Genomic DNA, 24,399 nt, shown 5'->3' on the forward strand with positions numbered 1-24,399 from the left:
GTGCAGTGCTGCTGTTGTGTCTACACCTCAGAGACTGTGCCTACTTCTAGGATTTTCTCCTCTGTTTCTCTTTTTTTCCATATTGTTCCAAACTGAACTAAGTGCAGCCAGAGGGAAAGCTGTCAGTGGTAGTCACTACACAGGAAGTTCAAGGGCCCTGAGGTTAGGGGTGTGTGTTGTTTTCTGGTGTTCCCGCAGGGCCTGGCAGGTTCTGGACACGTGCTAGGTGCTCAATAAAGGTTTGCTAAATAAATGAACTGCTAAACACAAGAGATGTGCATTTAAACAAGTTATATGCATATAAATACTAATAAAACCTTGAAGGAAATAAAGAGAAATAAAAACACTTGTGTTGTAATGATGGGCACACACATACATTTTTACCCTTTGAAAGTTTTTACTGTTATGTTGGGTCTAACGTTTTACAGAAGGAACAGGTCTTCCTGGCAGCTGATGAATTGATTTGCCGGGTTGTAATGGTGTTGAGGAACAGGGTAGGACTTGCTGGTGCACTTGTGTTTGGCCTCTGTGTCTGGATCCCTGCAGGAAGCACCTGTGGGGCAGACAGAGGGTTTTCTAGAGTTCTGGGCTCTCTCTCCTGTGGAGCTTGCGCCGTGATTCTGTTGAATACTGAGAGTCACGATGGTCTTAACAGCACATGCCCATCCCAAATGGTGTGAATTAGGGGCCCTCCTCCTTTTAACTTTTTCTGGGGTAATTTGATGGAGATTTTAAAAGGAAAAAAATACATATATTCCTGCCATAGCTAATGAGACAAAATTTGGAGTCTAATTAATTGCTGATTTCAGGGGGTGTCTTCAAAAAGTACTTTGATATTTGACTAATTCGGTCAAAAATAGCAAATTAAACTTTCTTATGATAAAAAGTTATTTTGAGCAAATATTTTCATAATAAGCAATCAAGACATTACACAAATCTATTTAATGGGTAAATCCACTGGACATCTGGGGTTGTATTTTATTATTAACTCAAATTCACAGATGATTGAATTGATATTGATTACTATTGCATTGGTATTAATAAAATAGCATACCATGTAAACTTTATTTTTTAAGTTGTTATTTAGATTTTAGTTAACATACAGTGTAATACTATTTTCAGGTGTACAATATGGTGATTCAACACTTCTGTACATCACAACAGGTGTACCCCTTAACGCCCATCACCTATCTCACCCATACCACCCCCCCGCCCCCACCACCACCTCCCCTCTGGTGACCTTCAGTTCATTCTCTAGAGTTAAGAGTCTGTTTCTTGGGGGTCCCTGGGGGCTCAGTCGGTTAAGCATCTGACTTCGGCTCAGTCCATGATCTCGTGGTTCATGGGTTTAAGCCCCGCATCGGATTCTGAGCTGACAGCTCAGAGCCTGGAGCTTGCTTTGGACTTTGTGTCTCCCTCTCTCTCTGCCCCTCCCCTGCTTATGCTCTGTCTCTGTCTCTTTCAAAAACAAATAAATGTTAAAAAAAAAAAAAAGAGTCTGTTTCTGGGTTTATCTCTCTCTCTCTTTTCCCTTCACTCATTTGTTTTGTTTCTTAAATTCCACATATGAGTGAAGTCATATGATATTTGTCTCTCTGAATGACTTATTTCACTTAGCATAATGCCCTCTAGCTCTATCCATGCCATTGCAAATGGCAAGATCTCATTCCTTTTTATGGCTGAGTAATATTCCATCGTGCGTATAGATAGATAGATAGATAGATAGATAGATAGGTATGCTACATTTTCTTTCTCTATTCATCAGTCAGTGGACACTTGGGCTGTTTCTGTAATTTGGTTACTGTAGATAGCACTGCTATAAACATCCAGTGCATGTATCCTTTGAATTAGTGTTTTTGCATTCTTTGGGCAAATACCCAGTAGTGCGACTATTGGATCACAGGGAGTTCTAGTTTTAACTTTTTGAGGACGCTGCATACTGTTTTCCAGAGTGACTGCACCGGTTTGCATTCCCACCAGCTGTGTAGGAGGGATGCCCTTTCTCCACATCCTCACCAACATCTGGTGCTTCCTGTGCTGTGGATTTTACCATACACGCTTCATTAAGGTTTTTATTAGCAAGGGTAGGACAGGCTTGGGCTACGTGATTCCCAGATCTTACCGGCTTTACCTGAGGGAACTTTCACACTTGTTGCTTTCACAGCCGCAGATCCCAGTGGCCCTCCAGTAGTGACTTAGGGATCCAGGCTGCCTCTGTCTATCTCTGAGTTTCAAAATGAGGCCTCTCATTTGCCACAGCAGGAGGAGAGCCTGAAAAATATCCCAGTGGGTTTTCCCAGCTCCCAGACAGATGTGACATCCCTTCCCTCCCTTCATCAGGCACACAGTTGCTTGTTGAGGCGTGAGCAGGGTAGGCGGTGTGGCCCCTCATGCTGCCCGGAAGAGCTTTGGCTATGCACCACCAAGGCCTCCAGTGTGGCCTCTTGGTCCACTTGCGTCCGGAGCACAGGGCCTCCTTTCTACCAGCAGCACATCTGGGCTTCGAGTGTCCACAAGGAACCTGAGTGTAGATGTGTCCCCGCACGCCTCTGTGCTCTGTGTGGCCCAAACATCATCATCCAAAGGTGTGTGGTGTCATGTCTCATAGACACTTGGGCCATGAGGGAGCTGAGCTCCTTAACTCCCAAGAGCTGGATGAATCTTCTCAGAAAGCTATGAGTTAACATCATGTTCCTAAAGTTTTTGTGAGACAATAGGAGATTCCAGTACATTTACCCAACAAATACCAGTTGAGTTTTTACTCTGAGCCAGGTGTTGAAGTGAGCATGTTGCAAAGGTTACTTAGTCATTTGAGATTGAAAGTATCCTTCCCCAAGGTGCTGAATGTCCCTTATGAAAACAATTCCTTACATTGCTTAGTTGGTTAAAATAGCCTTTTCTGGAAAACTAATACACTTCTGTGTATTAAATAATAGAACTTGTATAAAATGCCATATTTCCATATTTCTGTTTTCACCTTGAAAACCAGGAAGCTGGTTTTCCGAGGCTCCCCCGTCAACACCACTGTTGAACTCTTTGCAGTAGCTGTTTTCACTGTAGATGTTTGATACAATAGCTTCTTCCTTTATTACTTTTTTTGGACCCTTTAAAAATTATTCTAGGGGCGCCTGGGTGGCTCAGTCTGTTAAGTGTCTGACTTCGGCTCAGGTCATGAGCTTGCAGTTCATGGGTTCAAGCCCTGCATTGGGCTCTGTGCTGACAGCTCACAGCCTGGAGCCTGCTTCTGGTTCTGTGTCTTCCTCTCTCTCTGCCCCTCCCTTGCTTGTGCTCTGTCTCTCTCAAAAATAAATAAAAACCTTTAAAAATAATAAAAATTTTTCTATTATATACTAGTCACTTATTTTATGCCACTTTGAAAGTCTACTGATCAGATATGATTAATAAATGATTTAATTATGCTGTCTTAGCAATTCATAAATACCTGTTGATAGACTGATACTTTTCAAGAAATATTTTTTTGCGGAGTGTCACAAAAGAGGGTTCTATCAAAGAGGGAAAAATTTAACAGTGAGTAATAAACAAAAGAGATTATAGATACTTTCAACAAAGTCTCATCTTTTCCTTTAATCCCCCAATATTTTCCTGTTTCTTATCATCATAAGCTCTAAGGGAACTGAGTTTAATTTGGAAAACTAGCGATCAAATCCTTTGTGCAGAACACAGTTTTGAGAAGACAGGTACTTGCACAGTTCTGTGGATGCCAGGCTTTGTTAAGAAAGGGATCCTGAAAGTATGCTGTGCTGGTCTCTGTGGTTTGTAGAGGGAAAGAGAGGCCCATAGTCATGGACCTCTTGCCTCACTGATGTGGGGAGGCCCTGAATCTTCACAAATTTACTTCCTGTCCTCTGAGCACATGTGTCTTAGACCACACATGTCTTACCAAAGCCTCCAATGAACTGCCAACTTCTTGCTCATCTGGCCTAATTAAAATGATGTCATTAATATAGTGAGCCAATTAACATTCTGAATCCTGCCCAGATGGTCCAGGTCTCTTTGGACTGTTTTATAACAGAGGGCAGGGAAGCCTAGCAGTGGGGCAGGTTGTAAGTGTGCATTAGTCCATGCCACATGATGTAAATTGCTTCCGATTCTCTTTCTCCTTCAGGATGGAGAAGAGTGGACATGTCAGCTCCACGGCTAGAGGCTGTGCTGACGTGGCCTGGCAGTGGCACAAACTCTGGTACAGTGGCTGCAATTGGGACTACTGCATGGTTTGAGCTTGTGTGGTCCACTGTCACCCTCCAGAATCTGTCTGGAGTCATAGGTGGGACTGGTGAGTTACATGACCTTTCCGGTCTTTAAGGGGAGTCTTCATCCCAATCTTCCCTAGGATGTGTTATGGTTTTTATTTTCCATCCTGGCACCCCACTTGGCGCTCCCTGCTGGGGTGACTCTTAGCCCCAACACCAAGGAACCAATATGGGTTTTCTGACAACTGTAACGTATGTCTATGCCAATTTTACCTTCAGTGCCAGAGAAAATAAATGGTCACTAGGTGGGTCCCTGGATCCAGTGGGCCTACTGTGAGTCTTCCCCGGGCCAGGCCTCCATTTATTTCCTGGGCCTCACAAGTCCTATTCTAACAGGGGCATGATGACATCTTGGGTCACTGGGTATCATGTCGATTCAGACTCAAAGCCAAACTGCCCTTGAAATGTCTGGATAAATGGCCACAGCTGCCATTGGGGGAAGTCCTAAGGGAACGCTTATGCATATGTGTGGCCAAGTCCTCTCCTCCAGTCAGGGGGTTCTGGAGATGAGAACTGGTTCACAGGTTTTATTGGGGGCAAATTCCTTCAGCCTCCTCATACCTATCTTTGATTTCCTTTGGTTGCAAGAATGGAGCAGTACCCTGCTGGCTGGCTAAGTGCCCTCCTAACACCACATCTAGCTGACCATCTTGTAGGTCTTTGCAGTTCAGAGTGCACAGCCACCACTCCAGTCCTGCTGCTCAGTATAATATAGCAACTGGCTTGCTTCTAGTGGCTAGACATCACTGCTCGCCCTCTGTCACTGTGTGATCATGGTCACTGCTGTCAGGGAGCCCAGTGTTCTCTGTAGCAGCATCTAGACTCCCCGACCAGTCCTAGAATGCCAGCTACTGCTCAGGGTCTCATCTGCACACTCCTTTCTGTAAATGGAGTGTCCTCTGGGCTTTCCAGGAAACCTAGCCCACAACTAGGTTTCCGGGTCTTAGTGAATGTGTTTACTCTCCTGTGCCACTTCTCTGAGCATTTTGATGCTTTTCTCCGCTGTCTGCCGTGACTGTTTGGCATTTCCACTTAGTGTGGGGCACCACTTTGTATAAGCTTCCAAAGGCCACGCTAGTGGCATGGGGTACTTGCTAAGGTGCCAAATCCTGTATCATGATGGAAAGATCCCATATCAATAAACTCTAACCTGATCTACGTTCTTGTCCTGCCTGCCAGAATCCAATATTCTCTGGATCCGGTTCTGTGGATTTTCTCAGTCCCTAGGCACATGTTTCCTAGGTCGTGATGCTCCCTGGCAGATAGGACCTTCTTCGTCAGGCCTGGCGCTTCTCCAGCTGGGTGATGGTGACATGGTGGAGGAGTGGAGCTGCAGGCTGATCACGGGGTGTACTACTGTCTCAGAGGTCTCTGAAATGATCTTCAACCACAGAGAGAGCACCGCTGTCTAACACGCAGAAATGGGACACGTCTTCAGGTCCAGTAGATTTAGGGACATCTAGGATTCAAGATTTTTGAGCGCATTAATCTGGATGATCCCCTCCCAAGCCTCAGGGTCTCCCTTCTTCCCGTCCCCCCCCACCCCCACCCCCGTGCCCCTGCAGGGTCCAACCCCATGCTCTGCCTGGCTCCCCCCCAGTCCTGTGCCCACCCCCAGCCCGGCATCCTCTCATCCTGCGCCCCTCGCCCCACGCCCAGTCCTTTACCCCACGCCCCCGCCGGTTTCTCATCCCCCTCCCAGCTCCCCCTCTTCCTCTCCTCGCCCCGCCCGGTTCCCCCTCCATTCCGCACCCCCCCCTTCCCCCCACCGCCGCGGGGTCCCTTCCTATCCCTCCCAGAGACCGACCCCGCCCCTCTCCGAGCCTTGGCCAATGTGGAGGTGGGGCTGTTTTGCGGGCGGAGCCGTCTCGCTCCCGCCTCCTAGACCTCAGCCAGTGGGCAGTTGGAGTCGCGCTGTGGGCGGAACCTTCACGCCCTGCCCCTCTGCGACCGCGGCCAATGGAGAGCTGGGCAGGCCGGTGGGCGGAGCCGGGCGGCGGTGGCGCCGCGGACCCGGCGCGCGCGGGGTCTGGCGCAGAGCGCGGGGACTGCGCCGCCGCTCGGGCTCCGGCTGCTCCGCGGGGCTCGGCGCGCGAATTCCGGCGAGGCCCCGCGAGCTCCCGGGCGGGCGACCCAGCATGGCGGTGGAGGAGGAAGGGCTCCGGGTCTTCCAGAGCGTGAAGATCAAGATCGGTGAGCGCCGGGGGCGGCGGGGCGCCGCGCGTCCCCTCCCCCCGAGGACGGGCCGGGCTGCGGCGGCTCCGGGGGAAGCGGCTCCCTGGAGGCGCGGTTCGGGGTGGGGGGCGGTGCGGTGCAGGACACGGGGCCCGTCCCCGCCTGGAGCGTGCGCGAGTGGGGGCCCTGGGTGCGTGCATGGCCGGGGGCCGACCCGCCGACCTCAGGTTCCGCATCTGCCCTTCGCTGCTGCACCCAGAAACTTCCTTCCCCGCGTTCCCCCAGGGCCGTGGGCCCGGCTGGGGCTGCGGACTGGTGCGGGCGTGCGCGTCCGTGTAGGCGGATGTGTGTGGCGTGCCCTCGGTCCGGGGCTCCGTCGGGCTGGGAGACGGGGAGCCACCCCAGCACCCCACTTCCATTGAGAACTGGCCGGGGCGGGGCGGGGGGGGGGAAGCTTTTGGCCACCAGCGCCTGCCATTCAGGCTGTGTCACCGGGGAGGATTCTGCCCTTGTCACTGGGTCCAGGAGCTGGGGGAGGGAAATGACAGGCGGATTCTGGAGTGGGCTGGAGGGCTATATCTGGACTTCCTGGGTTTATCTGGAGGATTCATTTTATCTCGGGAGGGTGATGTGCACGTCCCCTTCCCCTCCCCCCCAAAACAAGATCCTTGCCTCGAGTGACCGTTAGACGTTGGTGCCATAAATGTGCGGCTGGGAGGGCAGTTTATGTTGAAGAGGGTTCCCGAGGACCCAGAGTGTCGCCTGTCCTCAGGTCCTTCTTGCCTCCACAGTCCCTTCTATTCCCATGTGAAAAGGGGCCACTGGGAACCCAGCCAGGCGCCCAGTGACTGAGTGTCAGTTGTTGATGACATTCGATGCTGCCTGAGGAATTCCAGCTCCCCCAAATCAGCGTGTTGTTTCCTGTCTGCTTTATTTTGGTTTATGGATCGTCACTGAGACACTGTTGATATTTGGCTGAGAAGCGGACTTACGCTGCCTGCAACCATTTCCCTGTTCGCTTGGTTGGGATCTGCTGTCACTTTCGCACTGAGAGATTCGGCATTACCTTCCTGCTGACGTGGGGGCAGGGAGGGTGCCTGTACCAGGGTCCTTTGGCCAAGAACCCTCATCAGTTCCTGGGTCCACTGAGCTGTGTGAGGGTTTGAGGTGCTTCCTTAATCAAGGGGAGCAGGAGGGGACCTGGGTGGGGGTCTGTCTGTGGAGGAGTGTGCCAGGCTTCCGGGCACAGCAGGCAGGAGTGGGTCTGAGGACTTTATGGTTCAGGCCTGGCACAGCCAGTCTCAGACTCATCCTGGGAGCGTTCTGGAACACCGGTGTGTTGAGCAGAGAGGTTGATTTCTCTCCAGAATGGCACAGTATGTGACGCAGGGGAGTGAGGAGAGACACCTGAAGATCCAGGAGAGCATCTCCACTAGCCTGCCGGTGCACGTTTGTGAGTGGGCTCTGGACCGGACAAGGAGGGGCCTGGGGTGGAAGGAAAGGGCTTTGAAGATGCTGCTTGGCGAGGCTTTCTGTCCTTTCTGTTCCACTTTAAACAAGCAAGAGAAACACACCCAGCTCAGCTGAGGTTAGTGCCTCGACTCAGCCCATCTGCCGTGTCTACCCCCACGTGGGACCCTTTGGGGCCCTCCCTCCCCATGTTTGGGGGCGGGGGCTGGGCTGCAAGGGGGAGACATCTGTGTCTCACCTTTGTAGTGGGGGGGGCATTCAGGGAGCAGGGGCCTCCACCTAGCACAGGCAGGGCAGCCTCCTGTGTCTGAGCACAGAAATGGCCTAGGCTGTGCTTCTGAGTTTGGGCCTGGGCTGGAGACCCTGAAGGTGAACTGTGGGTGTGCTGGCTTGAACTTGAGGGACACCTGTTAATAGAATGTGGTGAGGGTGATCCTGAGCTTGGAAGGGGGTGTGCTGAGCTCTTGATTTCTTTCCTTTGTTGGTCTGCTCTGGTCAGTCTCGGCTCTGACTTGCCTGAATGTCCTGGTCTTGAAGGCGCGAGATGACGAGGAACACCACAGTTGATCTGGAGGAGGGGCAGACGTGCATGAATCATACACACGGTCACATGCACGCTCGCCCCTCCTTGTTCGGGGACACGCTGGCCAGGCCGTCCATTCATCTCGGAGCCTCATCTCCAGGCTGGCTGGCTGCATGCCTGTGTGCTCTTGGCCTGCTGGGTGACCCGGAGCAAGTGCCCTCCCCTTCCATAGACTCATTTTTCCATTTGCAAAATGCAGGCAATAGCTGTCGGCTGCATCCGGTGGGGGCTTACAAGACGGTATTGTTCTGGCCCACGTTGATGCCCACCTCCTCACTCCCAGAAAAGGACAGAAAGAAAATTCCTCCTAAGCTGACACCAACAGGCAGTATCACTGCTCCTGTTGCTGAGAAAAAAGGCAGGACATGTTTGGGAGGATGAAGAGATTTTTAGGTGCCTGGGCCTTGGCCCTCTTGTCTCAAGTAGTTTCGGATTGCGTGATGGGACTTGGTATCACTGAGAAGCTGGGGACACTGGGCAGAGTCTCTTCCTCGTTTTCCTCCTTCTCCTGCTTGTCCACCTTCTGCAAATGCCGGATCAGAGTGAGGCATTTGTGTTGTGACTGTTGTGAGTTCTTGTCTCCCCCCAACTTAAATGTCACAGTCATTCTGGGTAGTTCTTCTGCACGCTTGCAAACCTTAGACCTTGTCCACCTTTGGTAACAGTCGTGACTGTTTTTACACCAGTGGCTCGTGTCGGGTAAGGCCAAGTGCACTTCCTACGAGATGGTAATTTTGAGGAAGTGCGCTCTTCTGACTTTCCATGAGTCAGGACCTTCGTGCTGGAAGGGAGGCTGCTCAGAGATTGTCGGAGCTTGTGCGAGGGACCCACGAGAGCTCTTCAGGGCAGTGTTATTTTGGACACGGTGCTCCTTTAGGTGCTGTGTTACGGTCACTACCCAGTGATTTTTGCCTTTTCCATGGTGGCTACTACTGGTTTTTAAAAGTATCACCTTGATAAATGTGTTCAATTAAGAGGGATATACAAAGGTTTTTCTGGCAAGCTGAAAAAAAAAAAAATCCCAGCCTGCATTCCGGGGTGAGAAGAGCCCTCGTGCTCTGTCACTGGTTTTCATCATCAGGTTTGATGGCACAGTTTGGATCCGTTTGGTGTGTTGGCATTTGTGTCTCATGCCAGCTCCCTGCCGCGGGCTCTCCTCCGTTCCCCGGCTCTCCCTTCCTTCTCCTTCGGTCCTCTTGGGCTGTGCTGGGCCCAGGGCGTGCTCTCGTGTTCCTTCTCTGGAAGATTATAACTTGTCCACCAAGAAGTCGATGGTGGTCTGGGTCCAGCGCAAGCACATTAGAACTGACCGCTCCTCCCGCAAACCGTGGCCCTGCAGGCTGTTGGTGCTGGGGACCCGGGGGGGCCCCACAAACCTCGTGCTCTCCCCGCAACTGGTCGCCAAACATAATCCCAGGGACCAGAAGCAGGAGGTCCGTCAGGCAGGGACCAAATGAGAGGGGAACAGGAAGTGGTGGCTGAGGGTTCTGGCCTGCACCTCCCTCGGCTGAATGGCTGGTTAGGAGGGGTTTGGTGTGGTGAAGAAGGCCCAGACCACAGGGGCTGGAAGCTTAGGGTTCTGGGTCTGCTCTGTTAAATGTGGATTTCCTACAGGGGAAGCAGTAGTGTGCCCATCACAGAGGCCTGTAAGGGTCAGATGAGGTGCTGTCCTGCTTGATAATTTAAAATAGTTGTTAGTGGTAGTGTCTTCACAGGGCTAAGAAGAAATGGTTTTCCCCAATTAGAGAAGCCATTTTGTGGGTATAAGGGAGTGGTATCAGTGATGTTGGCTTTTTCATCGTGTGTGTTTGACGGTGAAAGAAGGGGTCGTGCGGGCCACACATGGTTCTTGGCATCAGGGATTTATATTCTCTTGAGCTCTCTGATGCTAAAATTAACCTGGATATTCTATTAACCGAGCTCAGCTAGCTGCCTGTACTATTTTTAACCCTAAGGACTAGTGTGCCGCTCTGGGCTATGTCTGGGGAGCACCGGGCTCAGGGGCCAAGGGTGATTTTAGTTCGATTCCAAGTTTTACCAAGGGGTGGGTTTGCCATGCATATGTGTGGGGTGGAGAGGGTTGCAGACTTTTGGGATCTAGTTTGCGTGTATTAACTCGTTTTAATTCTCACAACTCCATGACATTGAAGTTGAGGGAGACTCCTGTAACTTAACCAAAGTCACCTAGCCTGTAAGAGAGAGCTGGGGTTTAAATCCATGTTTGGGTGACGTTCTTGTTCTCCACACCACTTGTTATGGTCTTTCTGTGTGATCTTGGGTTTGAGTGGTGTTGGGTACAGTGACGTGCTGGGAAGCAGAGCAGTGCTGAGTTTTAGGGCCAGCAGGCAGCTGATGTTCATGAGGTGGGGGGACAGGGCCACAGTCTTTTGTGGGTGATCAGCCAGGGACACCGGCCTGGTTGTTCTGAGACTTGTGGTCATTGACTAGAGGCTGCCGAGGTAGACATTAGAGAGGAGGGGAATTGTGGCGATGGGGTCTTAAGCACAGAAATCCAGAGATGGCTCGTTAAGCAGGTTCACTGGCAGCCCATACGTTTGGGAGAAGGCATCAGGCAGGTGAGCAGGAGCATTGGCTCCCGCAGGTAGAATCACTTGGCTGGAAGGTGGCATTTGGTAGGAACGTTTGGATTTGCTCCTCTGAAACTAATGAGGCATTTGAGTATGTAAACACTCACACCTTCCTGAAGGCACTGGGGAATCAGAGCATCACACATCATGTTTTAATCATAGATGTGCACGTTTAAATTTTTTTTCAGCATTTATTTATTTTTGAGAGAGGGAGCGAGAGAGAGCTAGAGAGAGAGAGAGAGAGAGAGCACATGAGCAGGGGAGGGGCAGAGAGAGAGGGAAACCACAGAATCCAAAGCAGGCTCCAGGCTCCGAGCCGTCAGCACAGAGTCCGACACCAGGCTCGAACCCATGAACCGTGAGATCATGACGTGAGCCAAAGTCTGACACTCAACCGACTGAGCCACCCAGGCGCCCTTGACGTGCACATGTTTAGAAAGGAGATGGATGTATTTGCTAGAAACAAGCGGAAGTGCTAGCTGGTAATGCCGGAGAATTGAGGTTTGCAATTTGCCCTTGGAAGTGAGGCTGTGAGTGCACACCCCCTACTTCCTAATGACCTTGGAGGTGGGTTCAGGCCACTGTGGGCACAGACAAGCATCCCTGGGTGCTGTAGGGACAAAAGCCTCTGGGAATCAGCCTAGAAGAGGAGGGTATGACTAAGGGCACTTGGGATCCCAGACTCCAGAGTGAGTCCCACCTGTGTTTCTCACTGATTCTGTGACTTTAGCAGAACCTCCCAAACCCTCTCTGCCTCAGTTTCTTCCTTTGTCAGAGTGGAGAGTAAGGCTGTTTTTGTGGCGCTTAATGAGCATGTGTGAGCAAAGGCACTTTCACTGCTCCATCTTTCTGGGTGTTCCTGCCAGTGCAGTTTGAGGCTCTCCTGTAACTCAGGTGATGGAGTGGAGCTAGCTCCAATTAAGGCGGATTCGTCAGGAAGAGAGAGCTGGACTTTCACGTGTGTGTTTGCATGTGGGCAATATCAGGAAAGGTGTGAACCTGCCCGGTGAGAAGTGTGCAGTCAGCGTGTGGCGTAGACTTGCGTGGACGTGGGGGGACAACATGGTTGGCGAGGGCGGCCAGCACAGCCAATGCTGTGTGCTGACAGGCCTCCAGACTCTGGGAGAGCCTTGTGGGGACCTGACGTCCTGCCTTGTGGTGCTGATCACCCCTGGATGGTCTGACGCTCGAGAGGAGAGGGGAGATCCTGGTGCCCGAGCAGGAAGTCTTCACTGATAGTCTGGTGTTTTGCGCCCCGACGTCAGAACGGGGGTCTGTAACAGTGGAGGAGGGGCTTACCGCAGGACAGACTGCTTTGACCAGCTGGTGGGGGTGTACGCGAAGGGTCACTGCCTGGCGCACCACCACAGTCCACTGTTGAATGAACAATAGCACAATGTGGAAACAGAGTAAATGCCGCTTCAAAGGGTGATTCTATTATGGGGCTTCCACAGTATGGAATATTATTCAGCTTTCAGAAGAATGAGTTAGAGCCAGGCCAGGCCATGTGACGTGCAGGAAGTTCCATGGGGTATGACTAGAAAGAAAAACAAAATGCAGAAGAATCTACCAAGATATTCCTTGTGAAGAATAGTACAACACAGATACGCACGTGCAGATGTGGAGATAAAGTTCCACATAAGCCTATCAGCTGGGCTCCCTGTGGTGGGAAGTGTGGAAGAGGAAAGTGAGTGAAAAAGAAAAGATCGGTTTCAGAAAATCAAGGGCGTTACTATTACTGAGGCATGTGGATTTATGTATATAGATTGGCAAATGAACAGTCTAAAAATCACAACTTTTGGGGTGCCTGGGTGGCTCAGTCAGTTGGGCATCCGACTTCGGCTCAGGTCATGATCTCACGGTTTGTGAGTTCGAGCCCTGCGTCAGGCTCTGCGCTGACAGCTCAGAGCCTGGAGCCTGTTTCGGATTCTGTCTCCCCCTCTCTGTGCCCCTCCCTGCTCCTGCTCTGTCTCTGTCTCTCTCAAAAAATAAATAAACATTAAAAATTAAAAAAAAATTAAAAGAAATAAAAAAAAATAAAAATCACAACTTTAAAATGGAAAGAACTTTCTGGAGAGGAAAGGCCCAGAAAGGTAAAATAACTTGCCTAGATTGCTGAGAGTTGAGGGAGAGTCTGGGGCGGAGTTGCCCTTGAAGTTGGGAACCAGTGAACAAGACAGTGGGGCAAAGGCAAGTCTGTCGGAGCCCTGGGCAGGGGCTGGCTTGCGACGGGCCTCCGGTCAGCCTGGCCCCTCAGAGAAATTGACATGGATGCAAGGGAATTTCGTCACAACAGATGGCCCAGTACTTTTCTCTAAGTGTGAGGCAGTGTTCAGAATGAACAGTCAGCACATTCCAGCTTTGGTATAAATGCAGGCCCGTGATCATCTTTAGCAATAAGGAGATGAATGGCCCCGCATCTTGGCTTCCCAGCTTGCCCTGTGGGATAGAACACAGGAAGTGGTTCTCACAAGAGGGTTGTCAGGTCAGACTCAGGGACCACCAGGGCCTCAGCATCTGGGAAGCTCTAGGTTGGAGTATTTAGTCTTTGCTGGGAGTGGTGGATTATCAAGCTGACTGTGGGATCAAAGATAGTGATTCCTTGTTCGATGAGCATCTGAAAGCAGAGGTGTGTTTCTGTACACAGAGCTGGGCTCCCTGGGGCTGTGGCTCTGTTCATCTTGAAATTTGGCGTTCCTGGTTCAGTTTTTGAGTAAGCTTGAATCCTTTTTTGGGGACAGCGGCATCCTGGCCCTAGAGTCAGCTGGTAAGTGCCACATCTCGCACCTGACCCATGCCGCCTCATCCCACGCACCTGACCCACACTGTGAGGGGCAGCCCGCTCCTCCAACGGTTGGGAGGAGGCTGGAATCTGTGCTCAGGGTTACGCTGTAAATCAGAACCTTTTCTAGAAACACAACAGACCATAGTACCCTTCACTGTTGTCTGTTGAGGAATGACGCTAGTGCCTGCTCTTTCCTCTTCATATTGTTTCTGTTCCTGTTGTCTGAATAATTTCCAAAATATGAAGCATTGTTCTATCTTGGCCCACTCATCACCAATGGGATAAAACCCAAAGGTAAACAGAGTGGCTAAGTCTTTCTTAGACTCAGGGTGACTCATCCTGGAGACCCGCGCCTGGCAGTGTTTTCCCGACCAGGCTGGCCGGACCCCTGTGCACCCACCACAGGGTGCACCCACCACAGCATTTTCTCCTCAGCAGCTGGAGGTGCCGTTGATGCCTCCTTTAGCACCAGGAGCAGGACCAAGTCTCCAGGCCTTTCCTGAGAACCAACTTCCCCCTCTGTGGGTCTCCTGGGACTGAGCTCAGGCTTCTGGATTCTTCAGGACACTTAACAGAGTTGAGAGTGTTATTTATGCGTGTATATCTTTCTGGAGCTTTGCTTTTGGACTCACAGTCTCCTAAGTTACACTGTGGGTCTGGTTAGGTGTGACCCTCGTGTGGGCCACTTGTCCGTGCACTGACTCAGGGCTGGTTCCTGCTTTCTCGTCACGTCCGTTAAAAGAGGCCACACAATCAGGCCCATGCAGGACTGGAGGACTGTTACATGTGCCTGTAGAGCTCTGTGGCTTTGTCGTGTGTTTCTTTTCTTCTGAGGAAAAAGATTCGTTTTCCTTTTTTAGCTCTTGTGGTTTCTCTCTTTGTTCCTGAATCCACTTCTGGGAGGTACAAGAACAGACTGATTTTGTCCATTTTCACACCACCAGATCAGTCATTGGTTAGGGAGCCGTGGACGTGTCCGCCAAAGTAGTACACTGCCCTGTCAGATCTTGTAAGGATTCTGTGCAGCACAGAACAGCTGTTTTAACTGGCCCCCGCCTCCGAGGCTCGGAGAAGCTGGTGACTTTGCCACGATCACACTAGCGAGAGAGCCTGTGGCTGTGCGTGTTGGCTTGCGAGGGACTTCATCTGCCCCAGACCCAGGCGTTTTGTTCCTTTACGAGGAACTGCCTTCTGGGGTGTGTTCTCAAATTACTTCCTCAGACAGCAGCTATCTGCCTTCCCACCCGAACCCTTCTGTTCCGTGGTGGATCTTTAAATGAACATTTATGGGACTCACTCAGCAGAGCGACCCCTTTGCATGAACATGTGGACAGCCAGGGGCTCAGAGCCTGCTGAGCCACTTCCTAGCTGAGTGTCTTGACCTGCCTAGAACACCTGAGACCTCCTTCCAAAGGAGGCCTGCCATGGCCAGGCAGCGCTGCCTCTCCTGACTCCCGCCCTCTGGCTTCTGGCTGATCATCTGCTCCTTCTGGTAGGGCGGCCCCACTCTCTCCTCCAGGTGCCACCTTACCTCATGCAGGGAAAGCTCTCTGGGCGAGGCAGGCAGTGAGGGCCTGGCCTCGTAGCAGGTGGAAGATGGGTTGAGCAGGGCAGTTAAACTCCCGATACTTCAGGGGGGAATTTAGCCCCAGGCCCCTAAGCCTCTGGGCATCTATTTATTTTGGCCCAGCTAAACTGGGGCTTTCCAAGGCTGGGGTCAGACTGTGGTGTAGAGCTATTAGCAGAGATCCAGGAAGACGGGCTGGTTCCGGAAAACCCATCAGTGTGCAGACCCTAGGGGACCTGGCCAAGCCTACTACTTGTTTTGAGGTCTGGGGTGGGTGCTGTGACCTGCCTGGTCTTCCCATGGCCTTCGGGATAAGGGCCCCACTGGGGAATTCCAGACCACTCAGGGCTGAGGCTGGCCTGTCCTAGGGCTGGCTGCCATAAACAGTCTTTAACTTGGGGTCAAACAATTGGATATTTTATTACTTTATAGGGCTGAGTTTCCAGGGCAATAAACTCTGCCTGTATGGTACATATGTGGAGAGTACATACTGCCAGCATGCAGCATGTCCAGGACCTGGCCAGGCTTATGGAAGGCCAGGTGTTCTCGGACTTTCCTCAGAGCTGTACCACATGAGGCAGAGGGTTTAGCTTAGAGGGGCAGCTGTCCATCTTTACTTTCTTATGAGGCCTCCTCCTGTTGGAACATGGTTTTGCATGTGCACACACATGCACAGAACACACACATGGGCATATACCACACATGCACACAAGCACACACACACATGCATACATGTAGGTACATTACACATGCTTGCATACAGGCACACACCACATGTGTGCACAGTACACACACGTACACAGCACACACAGATGTACTCACAGGCACAGAACACACCCACAGGCACATACATAGCCACGTGCACACACAGGCACCCACCACATGTGTGCACAGCACACACACAGATGCACACACGCGTGCACAGAATACACACAGCCATGTGCACACATGGGCGCACACACAGAGACACACACGTGCACACACACCTGTGCACACAGTACACACACGGGCACACACATGGGCCCCAGAGCTTGTCTGTGGGTAGAAGCGCAGTGCTGTGTGCCCAGTGTAGTGGTGGCACAGATGTGAGGGAGGCTCCTACCACTATCTTGTGATGGCTCCTCCCCATTCGCTGAGACTCACGGCACCAGGGAGCCAGCCTTGCCTGCCTTGGTAATGTGTGTGGCCTTTAAAAAGGGTTCCTGTTTCTCAAGCAAATCAGTCCTTTTTCTTCTGCCTGGTGTGGCTTCCCTGGGCTGGCCCCCCAGGGTCTGCGGGTGTGTTTTGGGGGCACAGCTAGTCTGAGCCTACCTGGGGCCTCCATGCTGGGACAGCCCACCTGTCCCCTCTCTGCCTTGAGAGCTTTCTCTGTTTTTGATATTTTAATTTTTTGTATTTGAATCAAAAGCCTTTGCTTTTTAGACCCACATCCTGGGGTGTTCTTGTGGCTTTTTCTCCTACTTGCTTCTGGCCTGTTTGTCAGCTGGCTGCCCGCGGTGGCAGTTCCTCTCCAGGGACTCCGGGGATGTAGTGAAGTGAGTGCGAGGGTTGTCATTCCAGGGAGGCGTGACAAGGGGCACTGCCAGCATTGGTCCCAGCACCTGCTCCCTGCGGGCACCGGGACGGGGTGGGGGGGCCTGCTCCCTGTGGGGCACCGGTTGGGAGGGCTGCTCCCTATGGGGCACTGGGTCGGGGTGGGGGGGGCCTGCTTCCCGTGGGGCACCGGGTGGCACCAGGAGAAGGTCGTCCTTGAGCGACTGTAGGTTTTGATGAGAAGTTCTTTCCGCTTGGGAACTTGGTGGGGGCACGAACACGGGCTCTCGTGTCCCTGGGACTGGCGACTTGCTGGTGGGAAGCCCGCATACACCTCCCTGGGGGAGAGGAGGCCTCGCCGGTGGGTCACCGTTTCAGTCGGAGCTGCCTGCTGCAGGGCACGCCTTGAGAAAGGAGGGAGGCCCGGGCAGGAGGCCGCTGGGCTTCCCGAGCCCCCGGCTGGCCGCATCCATCTGGACTCTGGCATTCCTTTCTCTGTTCATCATTTCCTGCTCCGAGCGCTTGCGACAAGCGTGTGGAGAAAGACTTTCTCAGCATTTGGACCCAAGAATGTGTTTATGCGTGTCCTGACTGGAAATAAAGGGTCACACGGAGAGAAAAAAACCACTTGTCATGATGTTTTTGCTCAGGATCTTGGTTTTCTATTTGTGACTGTTTCCTAAAGTGTTTCCCGGTGTTCTCTTCAGGGAACCCCTTTCCTGTCTTCCTGGACAAGGGGGTAGGGGGGTGGAGGGGGCAGGAGGGGCCGGCAGAGTGTCCGGGCCTTCTCATCCCCTGGTCGTTATTCACTGTGATCAGTGACAGTGTAATGGTATGTCTCTCCTCCTTCTGGAAGGCGCCCCTGGCCTCTCTGGACTGCTGTCCCCACAGCCTGCGTCAGCTCTCCTGTGGGCCGGTTTTGTGAATTCGGGAATGCTGATTTGAAAAAGTAGGCTATATCTGCCGAGTGGTAGAGAAGGCAGCTGGCAGGCTGGCGAGGGCACTTGGCGTTGAGAGGCAGGCAGCACAGCACACGGGGCCCACAGCCCCGCCTCACACTCAGAAGCTTGGAGTTCGGTGTCACTGAGGCCTAAGGGTGGTGATGGCGTTGTTTTCCCAGAAGAGATTTTAGGCTGTTGGGGGAAATCTCTGTAGGCACCTAATCTGGGGGGTTCTATGGGGTGTGTAAGTACGAGTTGGGATGGGATGGGAGGGGTGGCAGCCAGGAAGGGTGGCATGCAGAAGTAGGTGTCAGACAGAGGACTTCTTGGGTCACTGCAAGGCAATGGCAACAACTTTTTTTTTTTTTTTTTAATGTTTTTATTTATTTTTGAGACAGAGAGAGACAGAGCATGAGCAGGGGAGGGGCAGAGAGAGGGGAAGACACAGAATCTGAAGCGGGCTCCAGGCTCTGAGCTGTCAAGACAGAGCCTGATGCGGGGCTTGAACTCATGGAGTGTGAGATCACGACCTGAGCTGAAGTCGGACGCTCAACCGACTGAGCCACCCAGGTGCCCCAACAACTTTTAGTTTGACTTGATGTATTAATCACAAATGCTAGTTGGGGAAAAGTTAGTTTTCAGATTTTGTCCTGCTGTAAACTGCTCATGGGTTGCTTAGGCGTTGATTCTGAATCACACAGGTCGACCATTAACCAAAGCCAACCCAGGGGGTCTGACGTTTCCGACTGTCCCATGGTAGTTGGCTGCTACCATCATATGGGACTATGGAGCCATATACACTGGGGATTTCACAGGATGCAGAGAAAATATAGGCCTTGCCTTCCAAGTTGTATAGACTGAAGGATAAGTAGTCTCATAGTTATGAGTGATAGTGAGTGGAGAATGTTCAGGTCTTGGGGAGGCGAGCTCTCCCTTGTGCTAAGAAGACTGGACAGGTCTGACCTGCCACTTCTCTGGGGCACAGATACTTGGGTGTGCACACTACATATGCTGACAGCGTACTTCCCAAAGCTAGAGAACCCTTAGAAATGACAGAAACTATGTATGCGGGATTGTCATTATGCAAACGGGCCACATTGAATAAGAATAGCATTTATTTTATCTTTAAAAATAAATTAAAAATCAAGTCAGTGTTTTACCTTCTCTAAGGGCTTATCTGTTCTCAAGTGCAATCTTCCCCCCATTTGAAGCTCTGAAGATTTGCTTCCCCTTCCTTGGCAGGATGTGACAGTGCCCTGTCTTGTAACGGAGGCTTCGTGGACTCCCTGAGACGGGGTGCAGTGACACGCAGTGGGGAGCAGAAGCAGGGAGGGCTAGGGACGGGCCTGGAGACTGGACAGTGTTTCCTACGTTTGTGTTTACACATGTGCATCTCAGAGTTGCAAACCGTCTTCAGCTAAAATAGGGCCCGTAGGACAGGGCAGAACTGTGTGGCACAGCAGAGGCCCGCAGGCAGCAGGCTGTACCCAAACACACAGATTTGGGTCCTTTGTTTCTTTTTCCTCTCCAGACCCCTCTGTAGTTTGCAGGGTCCTTGCTGGGAGGGCACGGGAGCGAGAGGAAGAAAGCAGTCATTCAGCTGCTCCAGAGCTGAGGCTCCCAACTGGGGAAATGTGGGAACAGCAGGCTCACCCCTTTCTGGGAGGTCCTCCTGATCCTGGGGTTTTCCAACCTCGGCCTCTAGGCCTTGAGTGACAGCACAGTGGGAAGGCCCCAGCCCCCTAGCTTCCTGGGTTTTTAGTAAACACTACTCAGAGTCACCGATCCTGTGAAAGCAGAGTGGAAAACCCGACGGAGAGGGGGCCTGTGAGGTTTTCTTAGATTGTTTGTTCTTGGGGAACTAGTGAACCTTGCCCCTTCCTTGAGAGGGTGGGGGCTGGACCTACATACGGGCCACCATCGTCTCCACCCCACCTCTGCAAGAGGTATCCTAGGCTCACCCACATCTGGTCCTAGGCAGCGCTGGTCTCCAGGAGCGTGTCCAGACACACAGCTTGTCCTTTAATGCCGTGGTTTTAAACCTGGGCAGTTTTGCATCCCAGGGGACATTTGGCCATGTTTGGCGGTGTTTGTCTGTCATGGCTGGGAGGGGAGAGGGGGGCACCCACACAGCTCGCCCCTGACAGCACATAGGGTGCTCACCCCAAGCACATCAGCACTGGGTGGGGAGGGGGGACTTTTGGGGGCATCATGTTGGATCCCTGTGAACACCAAGGCTGTGTCTGACTAGCTCTTTGCTTCCCCAGGAGTGTGGCCTTGAAGTGCCTCAGTCACACTTGGGGGCAGGGCATAGACAGATTTCATGCTGGCCAGATGGAAAGACCCCTACAGCGTGTACCAAACTGATATGGCCTGAGGGTCTAGGGTGTGGACCAGAAGGGCAGCTGAGGGGCAATGTGGCCACACAGCTGGTGGCATTCTTGGCTCTGCACCTTACCTGCTGTGTGATCGTTGGCAAGACACTTAACCTCTCTGTGTCTGTAAAAAGAGGATAATAATGGCTGTTTCCTAGGGTTCCTAAGAGGGTTGCGTGACAGTGGTGGTGATGTGCTGGGCCTGAGTGCCTGTCCCTGTCTCGTCCAGCACGTGGCTGTGCAGAGGGCCAGGCTGGGAGAGCACGAGTTGGTGGCGGGCACCTGGGGTCTGGTCCCCGAGCTCCTGGCTCTGTGGGCTCAGCTGCATTACCTGCCCCGCCCCACAGGCCTTGGGGCCCGGTTGTCCCATCAGGTTGCCCTCCAAGGGGACCCAGAGGTGTCTCCAGCTCCAGCTTTACCGCAGGCTGCTTCCAACACCATCCATTCTGTGCATCTTCCTTAAGCAGCTGCTTGTGACTTAAAAGTAAAATATTAACCAAGAATCGTAATCTCACCCTTAAATGTAGTTTTGCAGGAACAGTTGTGCCTGTCGGAACGTCGTTAGGAGGCCGTGTTTTCCCTGCGGGTGCAGTAGGAAATGGGAGGTTTTCCTGAGTTCTAGGCTAGTTTATGAAGCATTTAGAGTAGTTAGAACAACTCTTACGAGGCTGCATGTGCTATGGAAGAAGCTAGAAACAGCAGGCCTTGCTGCCTGCTAGGTGCATGGTGAAGTTATTTGGCATGTTGTTTTGAATTCTGTAGCGTTTTTCTGGGTCATTTCATGGTTTTATCTCCGTGGCACAGGCCCTGATGGTGGGAAGTGGGTACTAATGAATCAGTTAACTATTTTGGAAACTGTAGGAAGTTGTCTCGTGATGAGACAGCATGTACAACATGCAGCCACCCTCCTTCCGCCCTAGGCCCTGCTTTTGTGAGCTGAGCAACCTCCCATGGCCCCCACTGGCCTTCTCATGATGGATATGAGGCACCACATTCACGTGTCGAGGGGAGACGCCGGGGTGAACTGTGACCTTTCCCAAGGGACAGATGCTGGGTCGCTGGACACAGTTGTAGGTTACCCACCAGCAAGGGATGCCTCACAGGCTGGAGGTGTTTCAGGTGGTCAGGCCTTGCTCTGTGTCTCCTGCAGCGGTGACCTCTGTGCACTGGAACTCCGCGCCTGGGGGCCTTCTGCACATGGGCACTGGCTGGGCTTGAGGACCCCAGCCCTGGAGCTGACTTCTCCCCTCCCCGGGGTTAACTGGGAGTTCTGGATAATTTCGTTGGTCATTTATAGAGTGCCTTCTCCCCGCATACGGACATGGGGCTACCAAGGGGTCAACACCAAACAAGGGTGAGGGAGTGTTTATGGACTCTTAGGTTTATACTAAAAACTTGCCCACATTTTATTAATGGAGGAGAGTAAACAGAGATCAGTGAAGAATGAAGAAAAACAAGTTGCTTTGATACGTAAAATTAAACACATAATAATGTTCCACTCATGTTGGCCTGTGCAGTTTAAAGACCAGCCAAAAATAAGGTGCTATTTTTTCCAAGGTAGAATGAGGGTCCTGGCCCATCTTGCACAATTTAGTCCCCTGGGCCCTGTGTGATGAGCTCATGGCTGGTGATGGTCTGCCCTCCACCCTATCCTCCCCTCCCCCCTTGGGGGGCAAGGTCAGGATGACCCAGCATCCTTCCCAGGCTGGTTTGGACTTGAGCCTAAGAAAGGAAGCCCCAGGAAATCCAGAATAGGGAGCTAGCACATGATGAGAGGAAATCATTTTCTGCTCCGCGGATGAAGTTGCCGTCTGGCTTTCTGATAGCGCCACGCAGGCCTCCTGCACATGTCTGCTTGGTGCACTGTACATGCTCGATAGCGGCTCGTGGGGTAAGTTCACGGGCATTGTAGAAATCTCTAGCATAAACTGTCTCACAATCTTGAAATGCAGGTGACCAAGCCCACTAATCTGGTTTCCTCATTCGTGTGTTTCTCTCTTTGACAGTCTGTCCACAGCAGTTCCCCAGGTGGGCTTAACAGGGATCCCACTCCGTCGGGGCCACTCTGCAGACACAGGCAGTGCACCCTCTGAGTGACCTCTTGACCTGCCTGGAGGGTGCATGGGGATGCGACTATTGGGTTAGGGTGGCCGGTGCACTGGGGTGGGCCCCTGTCCAGGGGAGACCGGGAGCCCCTCCTTGAGCAACTTCTGCCTCAGACCACAGAGCAGGGAAAGCTGCCTGGCCTGCTCATTTGGGCGGTCCCAGGCCTACCCCGAGCCCCTCCCCCAGGTCAGGAAAGTTCCCAGTGCTTTCTCCAGCGCCCTGCCCTCCAGCCCCCCTGCCCCTGCCCTCCAGCCCTCCAGCCGCCTGCCCTCCAGACCCCCAGCCCCCTGCCCTCCAGCCCCCCTGACACTCTCCCTTACCCCCCAGGAGAGGGTCTCATGCCCACTGAGGTTCCTCTTTGAAATACTGTGCAGTGGAGGTGCCTGGGGGGCTCAGTCGGCTCAGGTCATGATCTCATGGTTTGTGGGATCGAGCCCTGCATCGGGCTTCTCGCTGACAGTGCAGAGCCTGCTTGGGATCCTCTCTCTCTGCCCCTCCCCTGCTCATGTGCACATGCTCTCTCTCAAAATAAATAAACATTAAAAAAAAACCAGTGTAAATGAAATACTGTGTACTGACTGCCAAGTCTGTGGCTGGGCTGCCTCAGCTCTGCTGCCTTACAGGAAGAGGAGGCTGCTGGGCCCCCTTGGAGTTGGAGGTAGAGGGTCATGTCCATCACCCCCCTCCTCAAGTTTTTGCCCCTTTGCCAAGGCTCTCCAGTGGGGTCCCCACACCAGCAGCATCACCTGGGGCTGGCTGGACGTGTAGATGTTGGGGCCCCACCCCAGACTCACAGAATCAGGAACTCTGGGGCCAGGCCCGGAGACCCATGTTTCATTCCCATGTAGTCTGAAGTGAGTGCCCTGGCCCACGGCGAGCTGCCCCTTACAGCTGAGAACCCAGAAGTGCCCCCAGCACCGTCATCTGTGGAAGGAACTCTGCACAGTCCCTGGGGAGGTCCTCCTGCCTGGGCCACATGCCAGCTCCCCGTGGCCACTAAGCGGCTCAGGGAAGGAGCTCTTCGGGAGCCCTCAGCGAGCCTGTGTAGACGGAGTGCTTTGTTCCCCTCACAAGCAGTTGCGGTCACCAGGCTGGGGCGAGGACCCTGGCGTCTCCATGCAGACTGTGTGGTGGGCCCAGACGTCAGTGCCGGTGGGGAGCGCAGGGCCAGGGTTTACAGGAGAGGGCAGGGCAGTGCCACGGGCTCAGCCACACGAGGGGCTCATCTGGGTTTTGCTTTTGTTTCTTCCACTAACAGCCGCACTCCATTTTTTAATTAAAGGGTGGGGTGAAGTGTGTGCCTTCTCGGACAGCATAAATAGAAGACACTTGAAGTTGATCATGTTCTATTTTGATCCACGACTTGGGATTTGATGCGCCCCTAGACGTACTGGTTTTGCTCAAATTACAAGTAGGGAGAGCCCTGATTACTGACCTTGGATGGAGGTTTTACATACTCTGCTATTACATTGGAGGGTTTTTTGAACAGCTTGTGTTGGTGAGGAGCTATTTTGGAAAGGAAGGTTGTCACGAATGTCTTTGAAAACCCTGAGCCTCGCCTGAGGAGTTGTTGGGAGGTGGGGTTCTGTGTGGGGGTGGAAAGTGACACCCCTTTCCCAGAGTCACCAGCCCACTGGGCTTTTGTGACAGCTCAGCTGCGGCATCACCAGTTTTCCGATCTGTGTTGTAGTTCTGATTTGTGTCTTTGGGCAGCCCTGGAGGGCTTTGCCAGGGCCGTATGGGGGAAGCATTGATGCGCCCGGGGTCTTTTAGCACCGGGACACCTCGGGTCGGTCCCACTGGCTGATCAGGCTTTTAGGGTGGATTCACAGTCCCCAGACACCACGAACCAGGTGGGAGGAGTGGGTCCCTGTGCAGTGAGGCTCTCTCCAGGTCCTCCAGGAGCCTGGGGCTAGAGGCTGGTGGGTGTGTCACAGCCTGCTGCTTGCAGGCTGACCTCCCAGTACAGGAATTTCATCCTCAACACAAGGAGGGGCTCCCGGTC

At 52.6% G+C, this 24,399-nt stretch overlaps 1 protein-coding gene and 1 long non-coding RNA gene across 3 annotated transcripts in view; one reads left to right on the forward strand and one right to left on the reverse strand.

Moving 5' to 3' along the window:
• Nucleotides 1–383: 383 nt before the first annotated feature.
• On the reverse strand, nt 384–6,185 carry LOC131519012 (uncharacterized). 2 transcript variants are annotated; one of them, XR_009265412.1, is made up of 4 exons: nt 6,079–6,185; nt 5,422–5,730; nt 2,132–2,271; nt 384–553 (listed from the first exon to the last, which is right to left on the reverse strand). It is a non-coding gene; the product is annotated as an uncharacterized LOC131519012 (long non-coding RNA). The 2 variants fall into 2 exon arrangements; XR_009265413.1 differs by having other exon boundaries at nt 2,123–2,271.
• Nucleotides 6,186–6,288: 103 nt separating this feature from the next.
• RASA3 (RAS p21 protein activator 3) overlaps nt 6,289–24,399 on the forward strand; it is a 120,885-nt gene continuing 102,774 nt past the window's right edge. Inside the window, exon 1 of the mRNA XM_058741646.1 lies at nt 6,289–6,464. Within this exon, the coding sequence (XP_058597629.1) occupies nt 6,410–6,464 (55 nt within the window). The 5' untranslated portion in view covers nt 6,289–6,409. The remainder of the gene's footprint in view (nt 6,465–24,399) is intronic.

Source organism: Neofelis nebulosa, chromosome 1 (genome assembly GCF_028018385.1).
Source record: "Neofelis nebulosa isolate mNeoNeb1 chromosome 1, mNeoNeb1.pri, whole genome shotgun sequence".
Taxonomy (NCBI): domain Eukaryota; kingdom Metazoa; phylum Chordata; class Mammalia; order Carnivora; family Felidae; genus Neofelis; species Neofelis nebulosa.